The 13,593-nt window shown below is 46.9% G+C and overlaps 1 protein-coding gene across 1 annotated transcript in view; it reads left to right on the plus strand.

Moving 5' to 3' along the window:
- DNAH9 (dynein axonemal heavy chain 9) overlaps positions 1-13,593 on the plus strand; it is a 313,067-nt gene that overhangs the window by 214,196 nt on the left and 85,278 nt on the right. Inside the window, exons 50-52 of the mRNA XM_032840101.1 lie at positions 2,291-2,716; positions 8,887-9,006; positions 11,575-11,763. Coding sequence (XP_032695992.1) covers positions 2,291-2,716; positions 8,887-9,006; positions 11,575-11,763 — 735 coding nt within the window. The remainder of the gene's footprint in view (positions 1-2,290; positions 2,717-8,886; positions 9,007-11,574; positions 11,764-13,593) is intronic.

Genomic DNA, 13,593 nt, shown 5'->3' on the forward strand with positions numbered 1-13,593 from the left:
TCCCAGGACCCTGAGATCACGACCTGAGCCGTAACCAAGGGTCAGCCCTTTAACTGACTGAGCCACCAGGCGCACCCTCCCAGGACATTTTTATTTCCACTTGCACTGGAGGAAATGTCTCCTCTTCTGCTTGCAAAGCCATGGCCATGACCTTGAACAGCTGACCCCCTTTCATTCCAGGTGATTGTTGGACACCCCCAGTCAATGAGCACCTGCTGTATGCTGAGTTCTGTTCTAGGCCCTGGGGCAACTGTGGTTAACAAGACTGAGGAGGATATGGAAATTCAATAAAGAAAAGGTGGGACCAATTCTGATAGCCCCAAGTTGTCTGCAGATCATCAAGGAGCTGATGGGAAATGACGGGAAGGGGAAGCTGACGGGGAAGTCCTTCTCAGTGGGCAACGTCTGAATTCTGAATTGAGATCCTGACAGATGAGAAGGGATAAGCCAGGCAAATAGCTTAGCAAAAAGCATTCCGGGCAGGGGTCTGGAAGTGGGGATGAGGTTGGCAATCGATGCACTAGAAGGAGGAGACCATGGCTAGACCCTGGCATACACCCCCCACATGTATGCCATCCTTCTATGGCTAGAGCTTAGTGACAGAGACAATGACACAAGGTGAGGGCATAGGGGTAGGTTCGAAGGCCTTGCAACACAAGAAGATGCTGTGCAAAACAGAAGTACACGCAGGGAGCAGCAGAAACAAGAGACAATCCAGAGAGCCCACAGGTGCTCAAAACACAGGTTCTGGGGCACCTGGGTGGCTCAGTGGGTTAAAGCCTCTGCCTTCAGCTCAGGTCATGATCCCAGGGTTCTGGGATCAAGCCCCACATCAGGCTCTCCGCTCAGCAGGGAGCCTGCTTCCTCCTCTCTCTCTGCCTGTCTCTCTGCCTGTTTCTCTGCCTACTTGTGATCTCTGTATGTCAAATAAATAAATCTTTAAAAAAAAAAAAAAAACACAGGTCCTGCTCATCCTTCCAGCCAGCTCCCAGCTCATCGCCCTCAGATACTGGAACCAGAAAGTCCTCTTTGTTCTTGAGCTGGGTCTTCTGTCACTGCTACCAAAAAGGCTGTGGGTAATTTATCGAGAGATACGAATATAAAAAAATACTGGAAGGAACTACATGGAAACATTAACAGCAACCTATCTGGGTCGTAGGATTCCCTTTCAACTCTGTACGTTTTTGTGGTTGCTTATTTCAGGATGTTGAGGATGCTGAACTCAACACTGGTTTAAAATCGTGGGGTTTTGTTCCTGATTCTATGTTCTGACTCTGCCCCCAGGGGAGGCCACCCCCCACATGTATGCCATCCTTCCATCCCCGCCTCTGATGAGTTTTCATGACCAAATGTGAAAATGGTTTCAGAAGCAGAGATCGTCTTCCCACGTGCTTTCATTAGGAGCAAGAAGTAATCCCTTCCCCTCGCCATTTGTAGATTTCCAGGCCCTCTTGGGCTGGAAATGAATTTGGCACATCTTCCAAATCAAGACTTTCCAACCCCTTCCAAAATCATCCCCCCAAAACAAGTGCTTCTGGGGTCATAGGCTTCTCACCCATGGTCATGACAAACCTTAAATCAACGTCACATGCATTTAAGACATGGCTTCTCTCACAGATGAGGGCACACCCCTGCCCCCAATTTACAGATGGACACACAGAGGCCCGGAGAGTTGAAATGACTTGCCAAGGCCGTTCGGCCATATCTTTCTGGTGCAAGTGATGCTTGGAACAGAGGACGACCCCACCTTGAAGCAGGGGCAGTGACTGTGCTCAGCTTTCGGTCTGAATTATTTCCCGGTGGAAAATGTCACTTTGCCATCCGGACAGTCAAGTGTAGTTAGAATAAGCTCACGGAACAAAGCTCTTTAATTAAAGAAAAATAAAATTTGTTGGGTTACAGGGCTAGTCTCTCCAATCCAAGATGGGAAATTAATTTATAATAACCTTATCTTTTATTCATAGCGTGCTGCCTATTTCAGAGAGTGCTGGCATCCTTCTATTTTACTGTCGAATGTGAAATAATTGTGTGTTTCTAATGGGCTGTGAGTGGCGTTCCAGAACTGAACAAACGAGCCGAGTCTCAGCTAGCCCTTGGCAGGCGAGTCTGAAGCCCCTGGGGGGTAGCTTTGGTTTCCTTCGGATGAGTCATGACATTTAAAACTCGGAGGGCTCCGCGGGCTTCAAAGCAGCCTTTTCAGAACGATCGTCCTGGAGCCCAAGTCCATTAGCAGCGGAGGACAAAGGAACCACGATCGTTTGTCCCTAAGCACCTCCTCCTCTCTCCGCAGACCAACCTGACCGAGCTGAAGTCGTTTGGGGCCCCGCCTCCGGCTGTCAGCAACGTCACTGCGGCGGTGATGACCCTCACGGCCCGCGGGGGCCGCGTGCCCAAGGACCGGAGCTGGAAGGCCGCCAAGGTCACCATGGCCAAAGTGGACGGTTTCCTGGACTCCCTCGTCAACTTCGACAAGGAGAACATCCCCGAGAGCTGTCTCAAGGCCCTCAGACCATACCTGCAGGACCCCGAGTTCAAGCCCGAGCTCGTGGCCACCAAGTCGTCCGCGGCCGCGGGGCTCTGCTCCTGGGTCATCAACATCGTGCGCTTCTACGAGGTCTTCTGCGACGTGGAGCCCAAGCGCCAGGCACTGAGCAGAGCCACCGCGGACCTCGCTGCCGCCCAGGAGAAGCTGGCGGCTATAAAAACCAAAATCGCGGTAAGTGAGGCCGGGGCCCCTCCTCCGCCATTCCACCCGGGCAGTCTCTGGGGGAAACCGCATGCGCCCCCGTGTCCCAGCGCCCGAGGGTCCCGATTTTGAAAAAGAGGCGGGAAAACCAAAGTGGATGCCGAAGCTCCTGGCTTTTCAACTGAGTCCCCCTTTGCTTTTCCTCAAATCCTGTATTTCCTCAAATACAGACCGATCCCGCAGACCATTTGTGGTCTGTGCTGTTCTATGGAAGCTTTCAGAACCAAGCAGTACCTTGTGGTTGGGGGGGGCGGTCCCTTGACCATAAGTGTAAAACGGTGAGGGTCATTAGCTTTGCCGACATCTGGGTGATGTCTTGAGTAGATCTGCCTCTCTCCAGACTGGGGGCTGGGGAGATCGTGGGTTTACACCTGTTTGAGAGAGAGTTCCCCCTTGAACCTCACCTTTGCCCTTAAAAATGGACACAATCAAAGGTAGAAATTGGAATCCCTTAGGACGGGAGAGCCGCTGAAATTCCATTCTAGGCTATCCCCTTTACAGATGTGTGACCTTTAGAAAGGTCTTTAAAATGCCCACACTTCAGTTTCCTGGAGTAAAATGGACACAGTAACCTCTCGCTTATTGAGAACACAGGGACAACCGGGGAGAGTGTCCTCACAGAGCCCTCCCGTAGTCCACATGGGGCTAAGGCCGCTGCCTCACGACGACCGTGGCTACCCTGCCTCAGCTCTCCTTCCTCCTCCTCCTCCCTACATGTGCTCTCACACACGTGCTCCATCTCCGGTGACTGGCCACTCCTAGGATCAAGTTCAATCCAAAACTCTTCCTGGATCTTTCCTTTCTACGCACACACTCCAGGCAAATACGATCCTTGGGGCAAATCTGTCGTGATGGTAAAAGGGGCTTTACAGATGGTGAGAATTAAATTGCAGATGTGCCGGCCGCTTCACAGGACACGGGCGTATTAATTGCTCGATTAAATTCTGTGGCTGAAGGTGCTAATTCAAAGAACCTTGCCACCGATCTCTTTCTCAAGAAAAGAAACTTGGTGCGTATTAAGGAGGGCACGTATTGCATGGAACACTGGGTGTGGCGCATAAGCAATGAATTTTGGAACACTGAAAAAAAAATAAAATTTTAAAAAAGAAAAAAAGGAAAAGAAACCTGGGCAAAGCAGCTAATTGCTCGGTATGTTGGCTTTATAAATGCAGACATTCTGGGGCCATCTCCTTAAAATGGATGATAATCACCTTAACAATGGCCTTCTTCAAAGAATACCCAGACCAGAACACCGGAACACCCCCACGGCTGATTCTGAAGGGAATAAGCCTCCTGAGAATTTCCATATTCTACAGTTTCTCCCAGAAAAATGTTAGAACTGCATTTTCAAAGTTGGTTTTCTTTTTTTTTTTTTTTTCACTCAAGTTATTTTAACTAAAGGAACATTTGGTGCAAAGGGAATGTTTTCAAAATGTTTATACCTTTTCACTAGCCAACATTCCCATGATGGGCCCAGTCAACCTGTGAAAGCAACAAGCGCATCTTTCAAATACTTGGCTACCTTAGGAAGACACTTCTTTTCTGCCAAATTTTTTCTTTTTTTGAAAAAAAAAATGTATTCTGGCTTTTAACAACCTCCTCTCCCTCCTTTGCTTATCCACATGCCTTTCAGTGTCCTAACACTTTGGACACTCCCCCACTAATGACAGACACTAACAACAGACACTAATGACACTCCCACGCCTAACATGAGGGCCACCCCAGGCAAGGACATTCTTCCCTCTAGGACACTGAGGCCATTGCCAGCTCCTCCGGTCCCTCAGTCTTATTTTCAGGATTTTACGATACTTCCAAGTAAAGAACATTATATCCAAGCTAAAGTTTATTTTTTTAAAAAGCATATTCCCAAATAGATTATCATATACCTAAAAACAGGAATACTGGCATTATATCTGCATAGTATATTTTGGATGGGTTTTGCATATAGGTATTTTCCCTTTTTTCTGTAATGATAGCATATATTAATATAACGATTCATTAAAAGAATGGTAATAAAAACAAGGCGTTTTCATGGAGCATATACTGACACGTAAGTAAAATATCAGAGAAAGGCATCTAATGAGAAACCACAGTCTCCAGCCCTATAACTGCTCATGTCGAAAAGGACTGGTCAAGCCTCTCAGAGCCTTCATGCTAGTACCTTCTATGTGTTTCCTTTGGCCCACACTCAGTCTTTGCAAACGATTTTGTTAACCACCCATATTTAAATCAACAGGAGATTTTCATAAAAATCTGATTTCTGGCTGGCCATAAAGTCATCAGAATATTCCCAAACAGCATGAACCGACCCTAGAGTTGAGTAGCCCCTTGAGTAACCCCATCCAACCCAGTTTTGTCACAAGTTCCCACAAATCCCTGTGTTTTTCAGTGTCAGGCTCCTCTGACCAGCTCCCATGGTCTTCCTGGCCCCATCTCTAGGCCGTGCTGACATCCCTGTTTCTTCAGCTGCGTGTCTTCTCGACACCATCATGACAACCACTTTTAATTGACATTAAAAGTAATTCTTGCCCTGGAGTAATTCTTGCCCAGAGAAGCAGCTTCCTTGCAACCTTTGGTTTTCAAGACAAAATTATTGCCTGTTTCTTCAGCTCTTCCCCCGACCTCCCACTTCCCACCTTCTGTTGCCATTACTGATTGTTTCTTTTGCTTTTGAGTCACCAAGATGCAAAATATCTCTGCTCTGTTCTGCAACCAAAATTAAGTGTCCCAGGCTCTGTTCACTGACTGACTGGGAAAGCTGAAACATCAGTAAATTCCCTTTGCATTCTCTGAAACTTCTGGTTTTTTTTTTTTGTTTTTTTTTTTTAGCAGATCTAACTGGTCCATTAGTATTCCATTTCCTCTATTTATGGAAATTATTATTTATTAGTAACAATCCACAAAATGCTATTTGGGCTAATAAATTCTGAAAACGCAAAGGATATACAATAAACACACAAAAATCACTATTTCTATACATAAAGCATTGAATGATCCAAAAAGGAAATTAAGAAAATCATTCTTTTTATTCAAGTATAGTTGACACACAATGTTGCATGAATTTCAGATGTACAACATAGTGATGTGACAAGTTTCTACATTCTGCTGTACTCACCATAAAGGTAGCTACCACCTGTCATCACATAGCACTATTATAAGATCATTGACTGTATATTCCCTATGCTGTGCCTTTTATCCCCGTGATTTATTCATCCTGTAACTGGAAGCCTGGACCTCCTGCTCCCCTTCAACCATATTGCCCACCCCCACACCTTCCTCTCCTCTGGCCACCATCAGTTTATTCTCTGTGTTTATAGGTCTGATTCTGCGTCTTGTTTAAAACAATTCTATTTTTAATTCACTTCCTTCTTTTATACAATCTTTCCCCTTCTCCCTGGAGTTTCTACTTGCTTTTGTGGGTTTTTTCTCTGTCATTAGTTCCTTTTGCATAACCTCATTACCCCTTAAACTCTCCATGCAATCCAGTGTCCTAGCACTTCCATTTTTGCCCCCACGACCTTTCACTCTTGTCCCAGACTCAGAGTTCAAATCAGTGTTGGAGAGGAAACAAGTTTGCTGCTTTCTTGGGTTGGTTCCAGTGACTTACGGAGCCCTTGACTTCTCCTTCCTTGATTTCTTCTCTTGTTTGCTGGAGCTCACTCTTAAGTAACTTTCTCAGAAATGTTAAGTAAGAGGTCAATTTTCTGATTGGTTCAAGTCTGGAAATACCTTTCTTTGATTTTTAAACTGACCTGGCAATTTCCCTGAGTACTGAATTCTGATGCTAGTGTCTGTCCCCCTCCCCACCCCACCTTACTTAGAACACTGAATGCCTTACCCTGTTCTTTAGGGAGAAGTCTGATGAGCAGTCAGGGTCACATTCCTTTGTCAATGCACTGTGTTTCTGCCTTTCTGAAAGTCTTTACTTTTTTTCTCTCTTTTTTTTTTTTTTTTCGTTTTCTTGAGAGAGCACAAGTGGAGGGAGGGGTAAGGGGAGAGAGAGAAAGGGAATCCCAAGCAGGCTCCATGCCCAGTGCAGAGGCCAATGTGGGGCTCGATCTCATGACTGTGAAATCATGACCTGAGCCAATATCAAGAGTCAGATGCTTAACCAACCAAGCCACCCAGCCACCCCTTTTTCTGTATTCTTGATGTCTGAAGCTTTACACTGATGTGATTAGCTGCCATGTTTTAGATTCACTGTACTCAGCATGTGGAGACTTCTTTTCCTCAACTCTGGAACATTATTTTGTATTATTTCTTTGGTAATCTCCCTTCTGTTTACTTTTTTACCTTATTTTCTAGAATACACGTTTGTTGGATGTTGAACGTTCTGATGAGTCTTTTGTTCCCTCAGAGTAACTTTATGTTTTCTTACACTTTCTAACTTTCCTGAAATTCATCTTTTAACCCTTCCCTTGAATCTATTATTTTTTTTACATTAACAAGAATAATAATGTCTGCAACAGTTTTTGTTTTGGAGTTTTTTGTTTTGGTTTGGTTTGTTTTTTGGTTTTGGGTTTTGTTTTTTGTTTTTTTTTTTTTTTGCCCTCTGTTCCTTTTGCTAACATTCTTTTCTTGTTTTATGGATGAAACAGCTCAAGTCTTCCTGAGAAACTACTCATGAAGGATTTTATTGTGCTCCTTGTGACTAGTGTTGTGTCTTTTCTCAGTTGTTTTTCCCCCCTCTTGTTTACCTTAATTTAGTCTTTATCAAATGGCTTCTTGTCCTTTCATGTTTATAAGAGTAGTGTTCAAAAGCTGGTATGGGTCGGCAAGCAAAGGCCGACCTGACTGACCGGCAGAATTTGTTTTCAGGATCAGTTGAGTTAAGTTGGTTGCATCCTTGATGCCACAACGTAGTGTCTTCTCCCTGCCACTATTGAATCTCCTGCTGGTGACACAGACGCCTGGTGACATTGGACACTGGGCATGTGGGTAGAGATAGGGGTAGAAGATCAGTCCTCCCAATGAGCTCCCAATGAGCCCTCTTACTTTCAGCACCCCCTTCCATCACACCTAACATTTCCAAATCCCTGGTGCATGTCTCCTTTGGTGAATGGAGGCCCGCTCTGTGTTGTGCTTCCTGTGCCCTCCTCTGGTACTTTCCACTCTTCTCTAAGTCCAGTCTGCCATAAATTGATTACAGTCCCTCACTCTCCAGTGACCCTGAACATTTGCTCAGTGTTCCGGGTTTATGATGTTTTCAATAGCTTCATAATTATTTTAGAGAAGTCTTGGGAAGAAGAGAAGGTAAATGAGTGTGGCCAGTCTGACATTGTCAATTGGATGGCTCACCGCCTGCTTTTCAAACTGCTTGGCTGTATAAACTTGGCCCTTGATTTGTTTCTCCTGGGACATGGTAATGGCCAGCAAAGCAACCTGAATGCCAGTTACTCCATAGACATGAGACCTATTTGGAGGTATCTACCATGTGTCCCTATGTCTTTGTGTATGCAAATATGTATTTTGGGGGCAACACAAGCTACATACTTCAATTCTAAACTCTTGATAAATTTAGAAAACATTGAAACCATGTCTTCTTACAAAATTCTCCTCTATTTCAGGATGATTGGACAGAATAGATGAGGTTAGCAAAAGTTACCTGTACTCCTAGGACCTGAAAACAAGGAGAGGACTTAGACTGCACATAGCCCAGTCCCAAACCGTAGACCTGTGGCAGCAAATACAGTGTGTGCCCCTCCCAGGACCCCCGGCATCCTTCTGACCATTTTCAGGCCACCCCAGGCTTCGGTGCACTTCTGCTTTTAATAGAAGCACTGGTGTTTTAATAACACCTGCAACCCCTTCCCCCCCCCAATACAAGGAGAAACAGAGTTTATGCACACACCCACCCCCCGTGCCCATCACCCCACTTGGCCCCGCACCAAGGACTGGGGCAAGAAAGCTCAGCCTTCTTGCTTAGGACATGGCTGATCTGGGCTTCCCCCAGGGCTCCACCTGAGATCACCCTAATTTGCCTGCTTTTCCTTTCCTGCCCTATCTTCTCCAGTCCCTTACAGCTCCCCCACCCCAGGATGCCTTCCCTAAACACCATCTACACATAACTCTTATCTCAGCCCCACTGGAGGTGACTTGGGCTGGAATTACGGATAGACCTTGTGTTCCTTCCTAAACAGCACCTTAATGAAAACCTGGCCAAACTCACAGCCAAGTTCGAGAAAGCAACGGCAGACAAACTCAAATGTCAGCAAGAAGCTGAAGCGACCGCAAGCACCATCTCCCTTGCAAATCGCCTGGTGAGTGTGAACCTCAGCAGCCTGAGCCGTAATTACATTAGTTGAGCTTGTCAAGTGCCACCGAGGTACAGAATAGATGAGCACAGCTTAGCACCACTTTGACTTGGAGGGAAATATTAAAATGTGCTGGGATGTGGGCGGGGAGAGAGGGAGGAACAGATATTAAAGCGTGCTGGGATGCAGGGACTGAGTCCTGAGAAGTGTGCCTAAGCACACCCTAAGCAAACAAGACCGTTTTCCTACAGAGATGTTTGGGAGGATGGGACCCCTTGATCTATGAGACAGTGGGGTGAGACATGACACGCTTATGTGCGTATATGCGCATTGACTAGAGGAAGCCTTTCGAGACAAAGCTGACCACTCAATAGGCAAGCTCAGCAGCTCTTTGCTGTGTAATGTTTGATGATAAAGGCATGACCAGGATAAGGAACTGAGACAGAAGCAGACAAGAATAACACCTCTTGACCCTGAGCATCTGTGAGCGTGACCTTGCCCAGATGCATGTATGTACACTTACATGCGTGTGCACAAACATATGCATATACATGTAGGCTCTGGCCTCCCTAAGAGAGTAAAGCTGAGGGTCCCCACAGGGTGTTTGTCTTGTGAGTGTCTGCTGACTACCCTGAATCTTAGTGATGTAACACAACAACCATTTTGTTGTCTCTTGCAAGTTTGTGGGTCAGGACTTTGGGCAGGTTTCCCCAGGCAGGTTCTCAGCTCAGGGTGGTGCCTACTGGGGCCACTCAGCGTTCTTTGTCTAGTGGATGGCTGGTTTATCAACGTACCTTGGCAGGAACCACTAGAAGGGCAAAACTCTCTCCAGTAGGGCACCTAGACATCTCACACGGGGTCTCGAGTCTCCAAGAGCAAACACTGTAGCAGACAGGAAGTACAGGATCCCAGTCTCTTAAGGCCTGGGACCAAACACCAACACAGTATCCCTCCCGCTGTGTTCTATCGGTTAAAGTGGTCACAGGTTCAGTGTTGGGGAGCATAGGCAGGAACTCTTTTTTAATTTGATATATTTATCTTTGAGAGAGAGAATGAGAGACTATGAGAGAAGAGGTAGAGGCAGGAGGGAGAGAATCCCAGGCAGACTCCTCGCTGAGCACAGAACCCAATATAGGGCTCGATCCCACAACCCTGAGATCATGACCTGAGCCAAAACCAAGAGTGGGATGCTTAAATGCCTGAGCCACCCAGGTGCCCCAGGTGCCAATTCTTGAGGAATGGAGTGTCAAAGAATTCATAGCCTTTTTGTAACCCCTCCATGGCTTATATCTCCTGTCCTGCATTAGCTAAGATCCTACAAGGCAGGGTCCACTGGATATGAGCTCTCTTCCATAGGCAGCCTTTATAGCTCCCTTGCCCCCAGTGAAGGGAGGTGGAGTCAAAGCCTTTTGACTTTGATTCTGGCCACCGTGTGTTTCTACAATGAAGCCAGATTTTCTTGTTTAGGGAGAAACTGGTGACAGCAATGGTGGAACTGGGCCATGCTTTGGTAAGGAAAGTTGCCAGCACAGAAGTGTGTCTGTGAGGTTGTTTGTTGGACCTGCTCTTCCTGCATCACCTTGAGATGATCATTTGAACTGGACAGTTTGGTCTAGAGACAGCTCCTCCACAAATGGGCAGGAAGCATCCCAGACCTCCTAGCTGGCCTGGCTTCCATTCCATTTTCTGTCTGTTTTCCAGAACTTAGCATAGCCTTCTTTGCCTGGCTGAAGCAGTTTCTCAACTAGTCCTCTTGGAAGGCAGGCAGGGTGTCCAGACTCTGAATCCAACCCACCTAGAGGTTGTAGTGAGATAATCCAAAACGGGCCTGGGAGTGGTCCGGTTGGCCAATCCTAAGGTCTCTTCCAACCATGAAATTCTGGTAGAACTGCCATCTTTTGGACAAGGACAAGGTCAGTCAGTGTTAACACAGACTCAGCTCTACCATATCCGTAGAAAGGAGGCCTCTCCTCTCCTGGAGAGGGGTCCCACAGAGAGGTATGCCTTGCCAAAGTGGAGCGGGCAGAGTCAGGACACGTTCCACCGTCTTGGTTCTTTGTGCACACCCATGGTCCAGTCCCTCTAACTCTGTCCTAATCACCGTGTCTCTGTGCCCACCCACTGTGAATTATTTATAGTGCCTGGCAGTGATTTTCTTTATTTTCTGATCCCCAGCATTTGGCGAGGAGAAAGGGGAGGCACACCATTTTCTAATAGGTTCTGCAGCCCAGGCACTGTGCTAAGTGACGAATGTACATGATCACATTTAATTTTCTCCCCAGCCTTTGGAGGTAGGTGGTATTTGTCTCCAAGCCTATAAAGGGCAGAACCCGGAAACCTGTGCTCCAAAACTGTAATCCATCCACAGCCCGTACAATGCATAACACAGAACAGGTGTGTTTACTGAGTGTGCACTATGGCAAGTCTCCTTTGAGCAAAAGGGCCACATAAGTAATGTTCCGAGTCTTCTAGTATCAGACATGCCATGTGCATTCTCTGTGACTGAGTCCATGGTGCTCTGTAGAGTCTGCAGGATGGTGAGCCTTCTCTCCCTTCTGGTCTCTGAAACCGCAGGTGGGAGGACTTGCCTCTGAGAATGTGAGATGGGCAGAAGCCATACAGAACTTCCGACACCAGGAAAGCAACTTATGTGGAGACATCTTACTCACCACAGCTTTCGTGTCCTACCTCGGCTTCTTTACAAAGAGGTACCGGCAGAGCCTCATGGACAGGACCTGGAGACCCTACCTGGGCCAGCTGGAAGTACGTACATCCTGAATTTCTCCTGACTACGCCAGCCCAGGGCTACCAGTGAGCTCATGTGATGCTAACTATACCCCTCTTCTCGTTCCTTCTTGCCTGCTTCCTCCCACCACTCCCACCTGAGCATCCCCCTGCATGGGACAAAGGCACCCATATCCTTCCACCTGCTTCCACCTGCTTTCTCATGTTCCCAACCACTGCCCTCTGGGCCACACGAGGACAGCATCTCTCCTCTCCATTGGGCTCTCCAGGGACACTCTGATCCAGTGCCCACCAGGCTGCCTCAAAAGTAGAAAACTCGAGAGGCACCAGAAGCACCCTGTGTGTTCCTTCCAGTCTCCCTGGTCTTGAGCCAAACTTCAGAGCCAGGGTGGGGCCAAGATTCTGCATTGCCCCTGGTCATGGGAACCCAGACATCTGCAAGCAGGCAGTTCCTCCTCCTTCTGTCCTGTGTCCTCAGCTTCTCCCCCTAGAATAAGTTGATGGGTTTTGCTCTCAATTCCTCCGTCTCTACAGAGACAATGAAGGTGGGGGACATGCTGGCCCTACAGTCAGAATAATTCCTAACTTTGTCCACTTTCCTGCCACTCATCATCCTCAGTCTACTGAGGGTTCCTCATGTCCTCCTTCTCCATGAGACAGGAGGACAGAAGTTGTCCAAAGACCCAGATGCCTACAAAGAGGTCGCCATCCAGTGGAGATTAGGTGCATGAAAAGCAGCTGCAGTAAGAATCAGCCCCAAAGTTCACCACATGCAGGGAGTGTTGTATTCCAGAATGTGTCTGTAGGCAGTCCTCAGAACATAAAACCCACACTGTCTGGTGACAGTTGGTTCCACAGAGCAGCTCCCAAAATCTTACTCACCTGATGATTTGTTAAATAGTGATATAAAAAGTATTATGGAAATAACACCTGCATGCATGCTTTTATAGCACTAGGAAAGAAACAAACATAAAGCCACCATCTGTCTCTCAAACACTAGAGGAAAGGAAATTATCAAAAGGACAGTCATTCACTGAGTGCATGAAGGTGAAGAGCTCAATGGCAGCTCCAAGGGGATTTTTCTGGCTTTGTTTGGGGTTTCTACGCATTTGGGGGCCGTGACCCAAAATGGGCGCTCTGATGAGACCCATGGATTTTCTCTCACGGGAATGTTTTTGTTGCATAAAATGGACTCGAGATACATTCCTGATCCCAGGGTAAGAACCTCCAGAGGTAGATCTTGCTTTCAAGGTTGGTTTGATGGTAGCGTGCCAGCTGTCCATCACCCTCATGAGTGAGACTAAAGGAAAGGGGATGGATTTGACAGGGTTTCCCGAGGGAACAGGGAAGACAAACCACAGAGGAGAGAGGGACAGAGAGGTTAAAGGGTCATGTGTGTGTGAACCTTGAAAACATTCCACTAAGCAAAAGCAGCCAGCCACAAAAGGCCACCCGTTGTAGGACTCCATTTATGTGAACGATCCAGAAGAGGTATAGAAAGTAGACTAGTAGAAGCTGGGACCTGGGGTAGAGGGGAAGGGGAGTGACTGCCAAAGTGTATGAGGTTCCTCTAGGGGTGAAGACACCATTTTGGAACCAGATAGAGCTGGCACACAACATCATGATGGACCAAATGCCAGAGAATCAGGCCCTCTTAAATGGTTCATTTAAGTGACATGAATTTTACCCCAATTAAAAAAAAAATGTGGGCGTGAAATATGTCCCCAGTAGAAAATATTAGCTGTAGAAGAATTAAATGAGTTGAGTGTGGTCAACAGAAAAAGAAAAGGAGGAGTCTGGGGCACACACAGGGGTCACAGAGGGAACCAGGCCCTGGGAGGCATCCTC

This window comes from Lontra canadensis, unplaced genomic scaffold (genome assembly GCF_010015895.1).
Source record: "Lontra canadensis isolate GAN:19392208 unplaced genomic scaffold, GSC_riverotter_1.0 scaffold110, whole genome shotgun sequence".
NCBI classification, from domain to species: domain Eukaryota; kingdom Metazoa; phylum Chordata; class Mammalia; order Carnivora; family Mustelidae; genus Lontra; species Lontra canadensis.